The sequence below is a fragment of the Gouania willdenowi genome, chromosome 1 (assembly GCF_900634775.1).
Source record: "Gouania willdenowi chromosome 1, fGouWil2.1, whole genome shotgun sequence".
Taxonomy (NCBI): Eukaryota; Metazoa; Chordata; class Actinopteri; order Blenniiformes; family Gobiesocidae; genus Gouania; species Gouania willdenowi.
Window position 1 is genome coordinate 19,643,662 of NC_041044.1, and position 19,793 is coordinate 19,663,454.

Genomic DNA, 19,793 nt, shown 5'->3' on the forward strand with positions numbered 1-19,793 from the left:
GAGCTATATTAACACTTAAATGAGGCCACAGGTGAGTCACGTCTTGCTTTTTCTCCGATCCATCCGTTTCCTGGCTTGTTTTTTTCCAATGCAGCAGTGTAGGTGTTTCTGTAGCATTTCAGACTTGAAGCTGCCTGCTATGTGTTGCCACATATAGCAGATGATTCCATCAAACATCCACAAAGAGTACTCGCAAAACAAGTCCTTTTAGATTCTCACCATATAAATATAACATGTTTATGACTTCTGCCCACAAAGTGGATTTCTTCGAAACCCAAAAAGCAAGACACTCCTAGAAACTCAACCTAACTTAGTAATGCAGCTTCTGCCCACGTTTCCTCTCTTCTCTGCACTGTTGCGTGACATTTTGCCTCCTCAGTCGAGGTAAGGAAAATAATGAGCCCAATTTTAAATAGTTAGCAGTAGAAAGTACCAATATTTATGAATGAATGTTGGGATTAAAAGTGAAAGTAATATCAATTTTTAAAGTAACGTCGGAATGAAAATACTTGGCCGAAACCGAAACACTGAAAAAAATTATAATGCAAATTATTAGTACCATTGCATTTATGGCTCTGAATGTGTACTAACCTCAATAAAATTAAAATATTGCAATTGTATAAGTTATGCTTCAAAGAATAAATCAATATTTATTCCAACAATGAACAATGAACAATATTAAAAATAAATAAAAATGTTTAACTTGATTCACTCAATATTGTACAGGCTTATAACTGATAGAGAATCATATTAAATATGTTCTCTCATCAAAACACAAAGTGCATTGAAATTCTTGATTAAAATCAGCCTCTGTATTTATTATCCAAGCATGTTCCTGGAGACATGCACGTTGTTTGCTTTGATTGCGACATGGAGCATTTCTTGTGCGCGCTAGTTTTAGCTCATCCAAGTAATGATCTTCATAACGCTGACCAAGTACAGTAGTGAAGTGCAGAGGATCGCCATGAAATGTGCGCTGACAGACAGTGAAAACGGATTCATGCTGCTGATGTACAGCCACGCATCAGGCTGCCGTGTAGTCCGTGTTGACGGAGGGTGACATAACTACAGTGTTGACATGACACCGATAGATAAAACAAACTTACTTGCTCTGTCTCAGCCAATTCTTAAAAGACGCGTTATCGCTCAGATGTGTTGAAATACAGCCGTTCTGTGAGTCAAGTTGACACGTTGGCTCATGTCATCACAACATCCTGTTTTGTCGCTGTTTCGATGAGAAAAGTGTTTCGACCAAAAACCAAAAATGCACTTTTGGGCCATTTTCGGTGGCTGGAATTTTGGTGCATCACTACCAATTTTCCATACATACGGTAAACCTAAACACTGAAATCCAGTAGTTTCAGCAAACTACTAATGCATTACAGAAAAACAATTCTGCAACATCAGGCAAAAAAAACTAAAAACTGAATAAAAAGTTGATGTATCTTGCCGACTGGTCAGGGGCCTTTCTGTCCATGCTCTCTGTGTGGTTTTTTTTCTTAACTATCTCACAAGGTGAAATGAGAGCCATGATAGGTTAACTGCCGTTTCTCCATTGTCTGTGTAGATTACAGTACTCATGCAGTCTGAGCGAGCCCAGTGATGAGCTATGCAGCCAGACCTTGCTGTAACCTTGTGAAGTCTGTTAAATAACTGACCACAATTGTCCTGCTGCTCACACTAACCACTACTGCTTAGGTTTTAATATAGACATAGTTCCACATAGCTTGCCCCCTTGTTTTAAAGTAAGCTGTGTAAACATGTGCCTATCCACAATGATTTCATTCAAATACCTAAAATGTCATCCTGTATTGCAGTAGGAAAATCTTTGTGCTCTTCAACTGTTCAAAGCTTACAGGTCCTTAGTGGCTTTTTTTTTTACTTCAGTATATATCCAGTATTTGAGGTGGGTGCACATGTTGGTTATGGATTCAAACAGACTGAGGCACTCACCTGGAGTTGCTGCCTAAGCTGAGGCTGGACTTAAGCGGGGTGTGGTTGCTCCTCTCTGTGGGCATCTCTGATGCTGAAGCTGATGAAGACTGAGATGAAACAGACTCATTGCTGCCCATTGAAGTCTCATCTGTTGCAAGGGAGGAGGTGTCTCCAACTTGTGTCACTGAACACAAACAGGATCCATGAAACAATTTCACTATTTACCATTTCAGTATAGACTCGTCATATCCTACTGATGAATAGCTCAAAGAAGCAGAATAGAATAAATGAGACTTTGCTGGTTTAGACAGTAAAGACTATTTTCAGACACTAAGAAAACGTTTGAGGCAACTGAATTATCCATTGTCAACTGACTGCCATTGAATGCCTCATTGGTTGCCACGCCCATTTTACTGGTTTGTGTGTGCGCTGTTCCACTGCGTTACAGGTGCACCTGATTGAGCTGATTGGTGACCGGTTTTAAGCCACCAGTTACACTCATTGGTGACCCTCAAACAGACAATTGGGTAAAGAAGATGTTTGAATGGGTTTACATCATAATATACATATTCTGTGTCTATGGAAAGTAACCAGCCTAGTAGTTTAACTAGACTAAAGTGAGTCTTTTGGTGTAGAAGTCAATAAAATCACTGTCAACATATACATGTTATAATACAAAAGGAAAAGCTAGAATTAAAGGTCTTATGTAAAAGCTTAAAATATATGACACTATTGTAAACAAGGAAAACCTTAATGATAATTTGTGACAAAGAAAAAAAAGTGGGATGTATGATAGTCAAACTTCTGCTATAATGGCCCATTTTTCATTGAAGTGATTTTAAAGATAAAACTAAAGAAGACATTAAAAAAGCTAAACAATTAGTATAAACGCTTTAATATTGAGCATTGGGCTGTGAAGAATCGAAAGAAAAGGGAAAAATAACATTGAAGCTTATTAGTGCAGTGTGAAACTTCCTTCTTTAAAAAGAAAAATATAATCAGTTATTATCACCAGGCGAAAATGTATGTTCTTCAGACGCAAAGATTGCCTGTCATTCACGGCTGATTCAGATGTCGCCTCATTTAGCACATAAAATTTTTTAAATATATTTGTGAAATATTCGTACAATTTTACATGGAGCAAGGTATCCCTTAACAGATGCACAGGGATACAGATTATGTTCTACTACATCTGCAGGGATGAAAGTCATGGAGTGTTATATGGAGACACACAGGAAGTCACAAGTATTAATTAACACTTCACGATTAATTTCATATGACAAACATTATGTGGAAAAGAGGTAAAAAAAAAAGAAAGAGGTTTATGTTTTTGTTTTTTTTCTGGAATAAAATACTTATTTTAGAGACTAATTGTGGAAAGGAGATCCAGTCTTTGGTTACCATCCAGTTACTGTAAATATGTACTCCCCATTGTTATACCAAAGACTGGAGGAGCTTGTTTGAGTCAGATAATATGATAATCTACTCTCCTGATGTCTCACAGTAAGACAGTGATAGTCTGCAACTTCTGAGGACATGACTAAAGGGATTTTCAAACTACACAAGGGCACTCAAAGTTAGACAGAATTTACAGCAATACAACAGGCAGGTGGTGATTAAGTTCAGCATGTCATCTGTAGACATAGTGGATTATGAAGGTCACTGCAGAAAAGTGAGTGAGCACATCTAGAGCTAAATGGGAGCTGGTGTGAATATACTTGGTTCTTTATTGCATTTAACTGGCTTGCAGGCAATAATAAGACTATCCAAAGTCGACTAGAGGGCAGGGAACACCTTAAACAGGTTCCCTTTCGTTGGAGAATGCACAAAGGATGACAGACACTCAGAGACAGACCACTGATGTCAGTTCTTATTACATGGAAATACTATCAAATATGTTACTTGTGTTTTTAAGTATTAATAAGAATTTATCTTTGCACTTAAATATTCATTTTTTATAATAATTTTATAAAATGTATCAGCATATCAAGTTAGCCTCACAGCTTTTTCCTTTTTTTTAATAACTTGGAGTGGAAGGAGTCAGTGATTAATCACAAGGTGTTTGGATGTTATTGCGTTTTTCTTAAAGTGGCTAATTTTTCTATTGCTATTAAAACTAGGCTTTACATCAATCTGATAGGCTATATCGGATCAGGCGATATTTGGCATTTTATGCAATTAATGTGATCGGCTGTAATGTTTTAATTTGCCAATCCGATTAATGACGTCATTGCTGTGATGAAACTTTCCGTAGTGGTGGAAAGAGAAGCGTGCGTGTGTGCGCGTCCCACCTCCGCTGTGCACCGGTGAATACGTACTATCAGCAACAGCGGGTTTTGCGATGCCACAGTCAGGAAATATGTGTTTGCTCCTAATGCTAATCGTGATGGAGGGTTCACGTAGCTCCATAACTTCATCTCCAACTCTCTTGTAGTTGAAGCTATCCTCAGCAGTCATTGAGTATGAAATGGGACACATACAGCTTATTAGTCATAGTCTTTTGACTAAAATGTAACTTAGTTTTAGTCCAAATTTAGTACATTTTATTTCAGTTATAGTTTTAGACTATTATTAAAAATATTAGACTATTTTTTACTATATCTTATAGATAAAGTTGAATAAAATACAAAGTCTAAGAGTTTATGCATTTTGTAAAGATTAAATTAACATTTATTAATGTTTGTAAATACACACAGACATATTTGATCCTTGTTAGCTGTTGTTATCATGGATTGTATTTATATTTTCTTTTATAAACAACAGCATATAAACAATAAGAAAAGTTATTGATCAAACGGTAAAACTAACAAAAAACAATGTACATATAAGCTAACTGCCAATAGTTTAGCACCCTTTTTTTCTCACTGTTTTACACATTTTAAGAAAAGCTGCATTAAAATCATGTCTACTTAACTTGAATATTTAGAGCAACTCTGAAATATCTAAATATAATTAAATGTCATTTTGGAAAATTTAAGCGGTTAAACTGAAATTATAATTAGAAAAGAAAAAAAACCCTATTGCGCCATTAGGCAATTTTACTCAATACAAAGGAAAAATAACAAGTTTTAACAAAGGCTGTCAGTGGCATAAAGTGCAATACTTTGATTTGCCTGCAGGTATCACTTCAGGGTTGTTTGATTTTTTGAAACAGTTCCAAATGGATACCTTCCCAACTAATCATTTTGATTTGGATTTACCTCGTGTGAACATTACAGTTTTGTTTTTAGTAATTTTTTGGGTTTTATGATGTGAAAAAATGACTATTAAAACTACAGTACATCTTTTGTCAATTAAATTTACAATGATTTGACATTGCTTTCCACCATGGGGCATTGACAACGACTGCCTAATACGTTTTCTGGTGGTAGCGCCTTTAATTTGAAAACTTTTTTCAGTTAAGGCAAAAATAATTACTATTTGGTAACCGCTTTCCACTTTCATACAACATTTAAATATATATACATATTTATGTGGACATACAAGTAAAAATTTATCAACTTCTTACCATTCTGGATGTCGAGGGCTTGTGGGTTGTAGACTGCCAAAGGACGAGATTGTCGACTCATTTTCTTGGACTGCCTTGTGGGAGCAGAGAATACTGCACTAGCAGGTGAAAGAGGGCAGAACTCTGGAGCATCTGCAAAAATCTGAAAACACATTTGAGGAAATTTTCACTTAAACACAATATGCAGATTGTAAATACAGGCAAGTAAGAAATTAACACAGGTGTCTCTGCAGTGTATGTATGGTCAAGCCTTCTGCTGGCTCTAAGACAGATAACCAAAGGTACTAACCACGGGCGCTCAACTCCTGTCCTGGAGGGCCCCGAGCCAGCAAGTTTTGGATGTCTGACCTGCTATTTGACATCTGGATCTAATTGATGCATCTTTATACACCTCTGCAAAAGGTTTGGTAACAAGCTACAGGGTGTGATTGAGCAGGGGAGGCATCTACAACAAGCTGTACAGATGCCCTTGAGGACCAGATTCGGGCTCCCATAATAAAAGCAAGGACGCCCAACAAATGAATAAAGCACATATTAAACAAAATAAATAATGAGACATTCACTTTCAGTATTTTAAAATCAATCTGCCTTCCCTCTGACATTTGCACTCTTTTGTCAAAATAAGGCATTGACACTATTTAAGTACCTTTTAAAAGTCATAAGCTTTATGTAGATGTTGATGGAGAGGATAGCTGAAGAATTAGTATTATAGAAGTTTATGTTCCTAGGAAGAGTTGACCAACAGCTCATTGACTGAAATGTAAAAAGATGATAGCAAAAACTTCCACAAACCACCCTATAAACCCACAAGAGCTGCTCCACATATAAGATATAATGCAATTCTGGCAAAACTGGGCTTCTGCTAAGGTGACAAATCTCCTCAGAGAAATTGACCCACTCTTGGAAATGGGAAGAGGAAGTAAATATTGGACATGAGAAGGTCTGGCCAACTGGTGCAGCCTGTTTACACTAGGCCATGTTTACATATAAACTTCAGATGTAGACTTAAAAGAGAATAGGAGTAGTGGAGGAGAGAAAGTCTCAGCAGAGCATCAGAAAAGATCGGTGTGAGGGAGAGGAGGAAGGCCGAGAGAAAAAAGAAAAAGGCGAGGAAGGATTTGAGAAAGGAAAGAAGAGAGAAAGTGAAAGTGTGAACAGGAGACACAGACACAGAGGAGAAAACATGAGAGAGAAAGTTTGTAGGAAAAAGGCAGAAAGAGAAAGTGAGAAATCTGATACGGCGCAGCGTTTCTGTTGCCTCGCTCTCTCCTTTCTCTGCAGATGGAGGTGAATGTAAAGCAGAGTCTACTGCTGGTATCTGGGGTATCAACAGTCTGGAGTGGGACTGAGCTGGGAGGAAAGTGAATGTCTGCCTTCTTGTCTGCTCAACTTTTACTCAGCTCCAACATGCTGTACTTTCCAAAATGCTTTCTCTCTGCATTCTAATACTGCATTCTTTATCAACCACTGTTTGAAACACCTGGATACTTTAGAGACTAGTAGTTTCCTTAATTCCTACATACATGTACAGGCTAATCTGTACATTGACTAACACAAACATGGGCAACTGGTGGCCACCAAGGTAAATTAACATATTACTCTAAAAAACACACAGAAAAGGGCAGCCGAAAAGTACACAAATGACGCTAAAAATACACAAAATGACAGGGTACACAAAAAGACCACAAAAATGACTCTGAAAACACTAAACACTCCAGAAATACACAAGGGCAATTGAAATACACAAATAGACACCTAAAACAATAACTCTAAAACAAGACTTCAGAAAGGATAGAGAAATACATAAAAGAAAAAAGAAAACACCAAAAAACAACACATATGACACTAAAAACACACAAAATGCCAAGATATAAGAAATTACTTCACAAACTCTTGAAATGAAAACAAAAACATAAAATGAAAAAAGAAAAACTATACAAAAAACGACAACACAACACAAAAACACACACACAAAAGCCTTTGTTCTTTCCTGTATCAGTGCTCAGTTTGTTCATTATTCTAAATGCTAACATGAACGTTGCTGAAAATGTGGCTCTTAGATCAGGAAATCACATTTTTGTTGCCCCTGCTGTGATAAAAGTTGCCCATCTGTGGTCTAACACTGTCTGTTAGGTCGTTAAGCTCAGATGTACAATTTTAACAACTTCTTTTTTAATAATTTATGAGATGAACCACCACCAAATGTATCTGTTTATTTTGTTTTGTTTTTGTCATCTTAAACCAAAACCAAGGCTTACTTCTCATTGAAGCATTTAAGTCCCAGATATCTATCTATTAAAGCAAGGAATCTCTGTCTGTCTGTCTTGTCAGTGTGTCTGTGCCTCAAATATCTCTGGTGTTCAGGGACAGACAGAGCTCATACTTGCTAAATAGCTCCAGCTTGGTTCAAAGCTGTGAAATGTCACAATTGTTTATTCTGCAATGCAACAGTTAATTGATAATTTCATAAAATTTTCTACCACGAGTGAAGTACAGCCACTAGAGTCACGTGTGCGCCCAGAGCCAATCACTGCACAGCTCCGCTCCAATGCGTGCCAGAGCCAATCACAGTGGCGAGCTAGAGTCACGTGTACGACCAGTGCCAATCGCTGAAGAGCTTGAGTAGCTACGTGAGCACACCACGGGCACGGGCGACTGTGGCTCAGGTGGTAGAGGGTCGTCCTCTGATCGAGAGGTTGGGGGTTCGATCCCAGTACCTGACTATGTGTCGAAGTGTCCTTGGGCAAGACACTGAACCCTAAGTTGCTCCCAGTGGTCGACTCGCGCCTTGCATGGCAGTCCTGTCCCACTGGTGTGTGAATGTGAGAGTGATTGGGTGAATGAGCTGATATGTAAAGCGCTTTGAGACTGCTTCAGTGTGGTGATAAAGCGCTATATAAAATCAAGTCCATATACCATTTACCATTTACCAGACGTGCGCGCACACAGCCAAGCAGACATGAGTGAGAGAGAGGAAAATAGTTCAAGGCTCTTTTACAAGTTTTGAGCTCCTGTGGACTTCTCTTTTGAAGAAACATACTTTTTGACTGTTCCTTATTTGGTGATTACGTTTCAAAATGTTTATTTTCATTTTATTTTGAAATTACAGCAGAATCAACCCAAGTTACACCGGACAAAGGGTTAGACCGGAGAGGGGGGAGGGCCATCTGAGCAGCCGCACTCACAGCGATATACCTAGCAAAGCTCTCAAATCTCATGCATTTGGTGTGAGAGACACGGATTTCAACCTGATGTGAGTCACTGAGTGCGTGCATGTGCGCTGCTGAAGCGCGTGCGTGAGCCCGCACGCACACGCCATGTTTCCTCTGGAAGTGTGAGTTTGATTTATAGGTAGTTATTCTTAGTTTGCTCGCTGTTTGTATATTAATTACTAACCTTGGATGATTAGCACCCCTGCACTAAGAAATGCTAAATAAATAGTTTTATTTGTACGAATGTATGTGTCTTTTACCATAGAATTAAACAAGGAAAATCACACACACTATTTTACTTTGCACCTGCAATTATACCTCTTCATAACACTACAGAGTATGTACACCTCTTTGTACATCCATCCTTCAAACGCATACTCATTTGGCCATAATTGACAACTCTACTTTAGCTCCCACATGAATACATACTTCCGACGGGCACTGTACTAGTATCATTAATGTGCCTATGGAGCATTTTTCCATTAGGACTCAACAGCAACATATAAACCGTGTGTTTAGCATTACCTTTTTATGCTGTTCGATCAGGATTTCCACCACAATGTTTTGGAACTTGAGATCCATGATGGCAGCGACTGTTTCTTCCTGTGGCCTCATTAATGTAGGGCCGAACACCACGCCCAGGTTGGCCACAGTCATCAGATTCTGTTTGCTGTGGGCTGCCACGCTGGGGAAAGAAAGGACATGAGTATAAGAATAATTTAACCTCTGCCTTTTTTACCTGCAATTTATTCAGATTTGAGTCAGAAGTTAAAACAGACGTCAGTAACGGTACACAAGATTTTACAATTATGAACAAAGAATTTTTGCTTCCTTTTACTCTAATTTGTAAGGTTACAAAAAATAAAAACACAGATATATCCCAGTATGTTTTTGCCAGTGTATGATTCAGTTATTTGAAGTAAGTGCAAGAATGATTATTTTGTGTCTGTGTTTTAAAATTGGACAGCTTTTCATTAAACCTTCCTTTTAGTGGCCTAAAAGAGCAGAAGAGGAATTGTTTTTTTTCCTCTAAAGAGCAAGAAGTTCTTCAGACAGGTGAAGAGTTTCCACACTTAGAATATGATGATATGCAGTGCAGCTGCAGAAAGACAGTTTAAATAGCTTCAAAGGATGCCTTTGAAGACAAAACATTGGTGACAACTCACATTTTTAACATCTCTGAAACCATTTCAGATAGGAGTGTGAAATTCTGGCTTTGCTTCTTCCCCCTGCAGGACATGCACACACGCCAACTTCAGAAAAATATTCGACTCTCTCCAGTCTGGAGAATTTCACGCTGGATAATCCAAATTCAATTTCAATAGCGCTGCCTATTTACCACAGCCTGGTTCTGCAGCGGGTTTCTATGAAATAAGATCCACCAGACTTTCACAGCCTAGGGGAAGAGGGATTATTTACTTATCTTCAATTTGCTCATATTTAGTTTATAAAAAGCTTGCTGAGGTAAAGCCTTGTAATGTTGGCCAACAGTTTTCTAACATCTTTCCTATCTAATCTCACAAATGGAGACACGCACAATAGCGGTGCTTCTGAATGTATTAACAAGAATCATTAAACGACGGCCTAATTTCAAAGGTAAAGTATTTTAAAAAGCTTTAAATACTTTAGGTAAACACCTATTATGACCGAGAAAGTAATCCCATAAATGTTGACAAGCTACCAGCATTAATTTTCTTACCCAGTAGTGACTGAATAGATAGAGGAGAGATAGAGTGACAGCAGGGAAGGGGGAGTGAAAGGAGTGGGAGTGCTGGAGAGAGAGAGAGAAGTGTGTGCGGTGAAAATAAGGAGACAGACAGGAAGAGCAGAAAGTGAAATTGAGAACGAGGATGGCGGAGAATGGCTGAACTATGACCAAGGAAGTAGAAACGCTTACTTGGCCAGATGCTTCATAACTAGTCCGAGGACATGTCGATTCCTCTCTGGAAGTTTGTGGACCAGGCAGTGGATGGCTTGGATGCGAGACTCTGGACTACTGCCCTCTGTTTGAATGCAGAAGCAGTAAAGTACACCCAGTAATGTACACGTATTAAACCAACACAAGTGCTGCTAGAGAAGCAGTGAGCCAAAACTGTTTAAAAGTAATATTGAAGAATAGGTTTAAAAAGATAATGAAACATCACATAAAATCTTTGTTAAAGCTGTCAGTGGTCATTACTTTAAGGTGAGAATCACTAACTATAAAAAATGGGAATATGCTTTTCTTTTAAATAAGGTAAAAAAATAATGAATATGTGAACAAAACTTGACAGACTTTTAAGGACACGGTGATTAGAAATTATAGCCATGAAAAAAAAGAGGAAATGTGAAGGATTGGATGTTAGAGGAAGAAAAATTCTGGTCCAAATAAATGAGGAAAAGGTGTAATGATGATATGTAGTCGGACGTCTGCCAGAACTGGCAGCAGGAAGCACTATGTTGGCGGAGGAGATAGCTTTACGTTACCGTCGCTACAGTATGCAAGGGTTGTGTTAAAACCCCAAAGATCATCTCTTAAACATTTCCTCACACATGGGCATCTGACCGCCCACACGCCAACACACATACAGACACACAGAATATCATTACTATGGGAACGACAAGGATTTAAACGTGGAAAAAGCTTCTTATGGATGTTGTCATCCATCAAAAAATATTCATTGCTAATCCACTTCCCACATCATTATGAGGGAATTGGTGCATTGCGAGAGCCTGATAAAAATGTCAACCTGATCCAATTATAGTACTTGTTGTAATAGCTTGGCTTGCTTTGATATATTTCAGACAGGTTTGTGGGTGAAATAAAAATATGGTTGTGCCTTTGCTGTTCAAGGTCACAGGACCATTTTTACTGCACGCTCTTTAATAAATCAACTAGTCACAATATTAATAATTGTTTAAAAGGGCACTAAGCATAAAAAAAAAAAAATGGAGAACAGCTCGACAGGCAAGTTGAGTAAGTGTCAGAGAATTATTGTAAAATGGATTGAATTGATAATCTAAATTAAATCTAAAATTGGACAGGAAGCTAAATAATTAAAGACAGAAAAAAATGGGTATTATTTATTTACCAATATGGTAAACAGAGACACAAAGGGGATGCTTAATAAATCTGTAATGGAGCGACAAATATGAGTTTTTTCTTGCCACTGTCGCTAAATGCTTGTTCATGTGGATCTTGTTGGGTTCTTTCTTCCTTACTATGGATTCTATATTTTGTTAAGCGCTTTGAGATAACTTTGTTGTAATTTGTGCAATATAAATAAAGCTGAATAGAATTGAACACTTTTCTGAGTAAACCAAAATATCAGTAGGTGATAAAAACTTGTTCTTTTACTGCAGAGTACAGGGAGAGTAACAAAATGAGCAAGTTGATTAGGTTGAAGTCTTTTGATGAATTATTCATGTAAAGAGTCATCATAACCAATAAGTTCTCATATCTAGTAAAAACAGTTGTTAAACCTCTATGACATTTGAACAAATGGCCCACGCACTTCGGCCTAAAAAATTTCTGAAATTTTGTTAAATTGTTCTGTGGTTATTCAATATGCACACTCTACATTTTTTGTTTGATCGGATGAATTTTTTTTAAGATATGGCCAATTTAGTGAGGGGGGTATCTGTCGCATTTAGTATGTCCTTATTTTTCACATAGGGAACTGAAATTTGGTATAGTAATACAACTCCAACTACGCTCAAGAATATACATCTGCTATATATCATATCCTATTAGCCCATAACTGCAAGTGGAAATGCAAGAAAACAATCTGATCTGTGTTTCAATTTATAGCATAAAGGTTACTCTTTCTTAGAATATAAAACAATTTTTCGTTATGCAGCTTCTTCATTTTTATTTTGGACCCCAACTTTGGAACTATTTCACCACTTGTTATTACTGAAATGATATTTGTCCCCCACCCAGTGCCCAATGAGAGCCGGAGATTGGCACCGGCAGACCCCCGCGACCCTGTGAGACAGGAGCAAGTAGGTTTGAAAATGGATGGGATGGATGGATGATATTTGTATTGGTAAAATTTCTGAATTTTTTGAGACAGAAGTGCATAGGATGTCCTAAAATGTGTTGAAATGAAATGGAATGTCCCATAAATATTTCAAAACCACCTACTGGCAATGTTGGAAATATCAAAGTAAAGGGAGGTCCATGATTTTAGGTGTATTGTTTAAGAAAAATAAAGTAAAACAGAGCTATTTGTGAAAAAAAGCAAAAATTTTCAAATTCCACTTAAAAATAAATCAGCTTTCAGAACAAACAACACAAAGGCTTTCTGTACTTCTTATAAGTAAAATCTACTTTCATTCAAAGGTATACCAAAATGTTATAACAAAAAGTTTGTAAAAATCTAAAATGATGTGCTGTAACTGTTTACTTTTTCCAATAAATCACTGAAAAACAGCAATTGAAGTCACCTGCCTAACCTGATGAAACATCTACTGTAAGCTGACACAGCAAATGTGAACCATGATGTTTTCTTACATCCTCTACTCAGAGCAAGTGCTTCCATAAGAAGTGGGAAAACTTACTTGCTGGACTGATGAACTCTTTGTAGAGCCCATAGGTCATCAACGGCTCAGGGAGGCTCCTATACGGGAGAGGGAGAACGATGGAAAGGGTGGACAGAGAGCGAGAGTTGAATTGAGGAAGCAGGACAGAAATAGCTAGCACACTGTTTTATAAGGTCTGCACACAGCAGTGATTAATGTGAGCAGACTGGAGGATGAAATTAGATGGTGCACACGTTGAGATAACCAAGTTTATCTGAAGGTACATTCACACTACTACTGGATGGTGGCCAAAAGTACTTAGTCTCAGAGGAAACTCAAGAGATTGACTCTTACTTACTCCAGCAGGTCGGACAGGTGCAAGAGAAATGTCCCGTAATTAGACGGATATAATCTTTTCGTTTCAACTTTGTTTGAATAACTGATGCTGTGGAGTGGACAAACAAGTGACATCAACTCTGTCCAAAATATACTAAATCACACTACTTACTGGACAAAGTCAAGGCATAAAACATGGCTAAAAACCCAAACCTCTTCAAATGCACTTTAAGTGGACAGCATATAACATTTTAGAACAAAGCAGTATGAAGGATGATCATGGATCCCAAAGCAACCTACACCAACTTTTAGCAGCAGCATTAATCGTAAGTCGAACAATACTGTAGTTTTATGAACATCAATTAAAATTAAGGCCAACATTTAAGAGAAAAACTTGCATACATTTGGCATCATTTTCTTATTGTTCCTTGTAAGTTTTCAATTGTAAGGAACTGTTGGAATTGTCATTATTATTACTATTATTAATATAATATTATTAATATACAGTTTACAGTTTTTACAAGCCTATCATAAGCAATGTGAAGTGCATTACTTTTGGAGCCATTTTTCTCAAAACAAGGCTGGCAATGTTGTTTTTGTTTTTCTTTTATTTTCATGGATTTTGCTTTATAGTTTCAACTTGAAGCACCTTCTGCTGCATAATATAACTAAACAAATATTTTATCCTCAGAATCAAACCAAATCACCTCACACAAGGAAAGTCTACCAATCAATCGGCAAAAATGGCACAAAATATTACAACAAAGATGTTTGATCTTGTCATTTTTCACTGTGATTAAAAATGCCTTCCTGTCATTTTATTTCAGAAACTGCTTTACTGGAGCTGATGATCTACATTAAAGTTTAGTGAAATTATTTAAATTTTAAGTTAAGTGTAACCCAGGGTTACAACTGTAAGTCCAGCTGATCAACAACAGAAACAAATGTGTTGCGATGTGGGTCGCCCAATAACCGATTGGTGGTTCGATTTCCGCTCTGTCCCTGTATACCCACATTACCTTGTATTAACGGGTATGAATTGTGCGGTCAGAGGGGCTGCCACACTTCTGTAAGTAAGCCCCAGAGCAGCTGTGGCTATAATGTAGCTTACCACCACCTGTATGAATGAATAGCTTTCGTAATGCGCTTCGAGTCTCAGTAAGTGCTATGTGCCAAGCCATTATTATTATTTTTAGTTCTGTCTTCACTTTATTCTAAGTTGTTTAACATTAAGCGTATCTTAGTTTTTATTTTAAATGCAAGTTTTAAATAAATGAAGCTTCTGTTTTTAGTTTCAAACATTCAAAGGTTGTAATTTTTTTCCTAAAATAAATTTTCGTAAAACACAAAAGGCAGCTTTTCAACAAATTTGAAAAAAAAAAAAAATCAGATTACAAAGAAAAATTGTGATAGGCAGATGTTAAAACACAGACAATGGTATAGTGTTGGGGGTCAAAAATGGTGATCGGAACATTCCTTCAATTTAGTTCTGACATTACTCAAAAAGAAAATCTAAACCAAAAACAAATGCAAATATTAAAAGCTAAAGAACTAATACAGCTAAACAATAGTGCAACACATGAACCATGTATCCGAATGCTTACTAAGTGCAGGTGTAATAATGTCCATCAGGATGTTCTTTACCTTAGATAAAGCTTCAGGGCACTTGTTATTGTCTTGACATCCCATTCGTCACAAGTAGAAAGGTCAACGTCATTAGTTTTCTCATCTAAATTATCAAAAAAAAAGAGCAATGGATCATTACAAGGCACACACACAAAAAAATACTAACAAACAATTTTCATCAGCTATGCAGTGACTTTCAAACTTTAAACATGTAGTATAAATATGTAACTTGTAATTACTCGTGTGAGGATTAAAGCAATGCTACTACCAGGTGTGGGATTCAAGTGTGGCCCCAGTGGAAAAGAAAGGATGTTGCAGCTCCAATAGAGGGCTGCTGGATCTACACTCATTACAGGTTTAATTAATCCCTTACTACTTCACTGACTCTGCAGGGACTCAGAGGGTGTGTTGTCCTAGAAATTTACAAGGCTTTAGTCCCACCTGAAGTAACCTCAGATGAATTACAGAGGACGTGCTGGTGCATTAAGATGGGGAGAGGTTTTGTCTATAGCAAAGAAATTGTGCTAGGGTGTAGCTCACTCTGCAGGACTCTGTGAGTTGACCCGGACAATGCACACTCAAAAAGCAATGACAGTTTTGGAAAAGTCTAAATATACACCATCTACTTTTATTCTGAAAATAAACAACCCAGTCTCACTATAAAATGATCTGAAAGTGTAAAATGACCACGCATCATCTGCTCAGTCTTTTCAATGGGGCATACTTCAAGTCAGGTGACCACCTTATCTCTGTTTTTGTCATGCTGACTTGTTCCTGGTTTTGCCATGGCGTGTTACAATATACTCTGTTATTTACTCATGTACAATTGCAGCGCAAAAAAAAAAAAACTCCTTTATACAAGAAAAAAAATGATAAAATGGATGTTAAGAGGATGTAAAAGGGCAAAGTCTATAGCCAACTTTTTTCTATTAGGTTATTTGAGCTATTCTTTTTTTAAATTTCTGACCTTTTAAAGCCATCAGTATACTTCATATGGATGTTGTAGTGTGCAAAATCGTGTTACCTTAAAATAATAAGAATGAATACATTCTGACAGCATTTGCAACTGAGCTCGAGACAAAAACCCTTAGGCCAAGGACAGCAAAACCAGAAAAGTCTAAGGGTAAGCCAAGCATAATAGCAGCAGAGGCATCAGTCTCCTGGTAGTAACGAACTATGAGGGAGTTTTGTGACACTAGGGTTAAAACTCCTTGATCTGACCCAGCTGGATGCTAGGTGACTTTCCCTTTGTCTGAAACATGAGGGCTGACATATTGCAAAAAAAAAGTGTTTAGATATCATCCTTTCTCAAACTTTACAATACTGACTGACATTCAAACCCACGTCAGGCCACCACTGGTCAGAGAAAAGCTAAACTATTACCACCTTCTCCTCCCAAGATTGTTTTTGTTGAAATGTCTTAGAAACAAAGTGAAACATGATGAGTTTCTGAACTGAACTGGATGTATCTATACTGGCTAACTATAGACCAATCTCAATTCCCTTTAATGGCAAAAATCATTGGTTGTCTTCAACCAACAGTCCATTCTCAAATTTTAACAGAAGACTTGATAAATTTCAGTCAGGCTTTTGTTCCCATCACAGCACAGAAACAGCTCTTATCAAAGTGATCAATGACATAAGGTTGAACACTGATTCAGGAAAAGTGTCTGTTCTCGTTCTATTGGATCTAAGTGCTGCATTTGACACTGTCCTGATTAACTAAGCTAATTTGACATTCAGCAGCCAAATGAAATCAATCACAGCCTTCTACCACCTGAAGAATGTCTCCAGAGTGAAAGGTTTCATGGCTCAGAAAAAAGACCATGCTTTGATCTCAGGCAGACTGGACTGTTGCAATGGTCTTAGAATTAAATTAAATTACAGAAACCTTCCTAAGAATCCAAACATGTTTGTTTATGTTCAAATTAATTAATCACAAACAAGACATCCCAAATACCTTTCTAAATTATTTTTGATTTTTAGCAGACATTTACTGTTATTATTATTACTGTAAGTCGGATGAACTTTCATTTGCCATATTGCCAAACATCTACTCATAAATACTTTATAAAAATTTTGCGATCCCCAATTATGGAACTCTTTTGACAAATCCTTAATAAATCATTCTACATACAACACATTTAGAACTAAGCTAATTCAGTATTCAGGTCAACCAGTGTTTTTTCCGTGCCCTCACGCTCAGGAATACACTGTTTCGGCACCCTCCACGACTGTTGAAAAGGAACCGTCCGCTGATATCCCAGTCTTCAGCTTGGCTCTACACCTGCACACTCAACGCCACCCCACAACTATCGAGCACCGGACCCATCACCCCAGTTGACAGGGAGAGCAATGAGGTCCATAGTCCTTCAGGAGCGGGCCAGCTGGCTCGACCTGGCAAGCCTTTCTGAGGCAGAGAAAGGCGATATCTTAGACATGCCCACCATCCAGGAAGGTATCTTCGGCTCCGTGCTAGGCTCTATGCAGAGGCGCTGTGAGGCGAAGAAGAAAGACAAGGAGGCTGCTTCCCCAGGAAGACCCTGGTCCTGTCTCCACCTGCTCGTTGCAAGGCGTTCCCAGCTCCTCAAGGCATGCAGTTCAAGAGCCCTAAACTGTCCACGCCTCAACCTCCAAAACCGGCAAGTCACGGTGCCTTCGGTTGTCCCAGAAAGCCCACAGCCCTGGCTGCGGCTGCGCTGTCCCCCCGCATGCCCCAACCAGGCCAAGAAGAAGACGAGGGCGGCCTGACACGGCCCTCCTATCCTCCGCATTGATGCAGCTGGATGTTCCCCGTTCTCCAGCTCCACCTGTTCTGCTGTCAAGCATGTTCCCAAGGGCCCCCCACACCCATGCCTCCCTGCAGGCACAGCTTGGTCCAAAAGTCGCCAGGAAAGAAGGAAAATGTTTCTATGGAGGTTCCGGCTGTTGCCCCTCAAAGGGAGATGTTGTTCATAAGCACACACCCACGTTCACAGCTTCAAAAGCTGAGGGCACAGCGGGACAGTGGCGTCTCTAACGCCGCGCTGCCCCCCGGGGAGAGCGCCCATCGCTCCCCTGGCATGGTCCCTCCTTTAGAGGGCGCCACCACACCACAGTGTGAGCCCCTCTCAGAGGAGAGGCGGCCACTCTCTCCTTCGGGGGGGAGATGGGTTGAGCTCGCACCTCCGCAGTAGGTGCTGAGGATAATAACAGGGAGATACAGGCAGCAGTTTGCTGCTGTCCCTCCCAGATTCCCCAGCATCCTTCACTCAGAGGCCCAGGGAGAATCAGCCCGTGTTTTACAGGAGGAAATCTTCTCACTGCTAAAGGGGCGATTTCTGTCGTTTCTCCAGCATTGTGTCAAAGCGGCTTCTACTCCAGGTATTTTCTGGTCCCCAAACGGGGAGGTCTGGGATCCGCTCTATCCTGGATTTGTGCTCTCCACAGGTACAGAATCTCAGGAGATACAGATTCGGGATGCTTACGCATGCCTCCCTGCTGTGCGTGGTGCGTCAGGGCGATTGGTTCACATCTGTCGACCTGAAGGATGCGTATTTCCACATCCCGATTTATCCTCCCCACAGAAAGTACCTGCGATTCGCTTTCCAGGGGATATGTTACGAGTACCGGGTCCCCCCCTTTGGCCTGTCTCTGAGCCCAAGGGTGTTTATACAGTGCACGGAAGCAGTGGGGCCTCCGCTGAGATGGCAGGGCATCCGCTTGACCACGTATCTGGACAGAGACTGAGGCTAGGGCGCACACGCATATTCCGCTACGTCACATAGAGAATCTGGTTTTTGTGCTAAACATGGAAAAAAGCATGTTAATATCGGTACTTTTTGGGTCTATCCCTATATTCAGTGCCGTTCATGGCACGCCTTTTGGCGGGACGGGCGGAGACATTTGCAGCGTGTCTTGCGCTTTTCCTTCCAATTCATGACGTGTCTCCGGCTGCTCGGGCTTATGCCGTCCTGGTGACCCGCCTCGGTCACCTCCACATGCGGGAATTCCAGCTGTGGACTGGCGTGTGTTGACTGGATCTGGTGCGTCACTGCCGCACCACGTCTTCCCTGACGCGCGGGGTGCCAATGGGCATTATTACGTCCAGGGAGGTCGTCACCACAGATGCCAGCTTGATGGGCTGGGTCCTGATGCACAAGGGATGATCGGTGAGAGGGCGTTGGAGTGCCGATCACCATCGCTCCCACATCAATTACTTGGAACTCTCAGCACTGTTCTTTGCATTGAGGCATTTCCTTTCGTTAATCACGGGCCGCCATGTCCTGGTGAGGATGCACAATATGACCACAGTAGCATACACCCTCACCAGGGTGAGGGCGAACGGGACTGATCCTAGTGGCTCTGCGTTGGCCTGCCATGTACCGGCTGCTGTGCGCCCCTGGTGTCTACCGTTGCAGAGGGACTTACTATCGCAGGCGGGGGGCACGATCTTCCATCCTCGGAGCGCTTGGCGCTATGGGCTTGGCCCCTGAGTGGCGCAATCTGACGGCCGTGAGTCTCCACAATACAGAGCGCTCGGGCTTCCTCTACCAGGTCGCTGTACGACTGCAAGTGGAAGGTGTTTGAGCATTGGTGTGGACACATCTCCTTCCAGTGCTCCGTGGGAGTGATATTGTCACTTCTGCAGGAGCTGAACGACATAGGGCTTTCTCTACGGTGAAAGTTTATCT

At 39.8% G+C, this 19,793-nt stretch overlaps 1 protein-coding gene across 1 annotated transcript in view; it reads right to left on the reverse strand.

Moving 5' to 3' along the window:
* The window catches only part of arhgap10 (Rho GTPase activating protein 10), a 64,300-nt gene that overhangs the window by 8,590 nt on the left and 35,917 nt on the right, over positions 1-19,793 (reverse strand). The window contains exons 15-20 of the mRNA XM_028443027.1: positions 15,139-15,223; positions 13,198-13,256; positions 10,553-10,658; positions 9,181-9,340; positions 5,444-5,585; positions 1,954-2,119 (exon numbers count right to left, since the gene is read on the reverse strand). Of these exons, the coding sequence (XP_028298828.1) occupies positions 1,954-2,119; positions 5,444-5,585; positions 9,181-9,340; positions 10,553-10,658; positions 13,198-13,256; positions 15,139-15,223 (718 nt within the window). The remainder of the gene's footprint in view (positions 1-1,953; positions 2,120-5,443; positions 5,586-9,180; positions 9,341-10,552; positions 10,659-13,197; positions 13,257-15,138; positions 15,224-19,793) is intronic.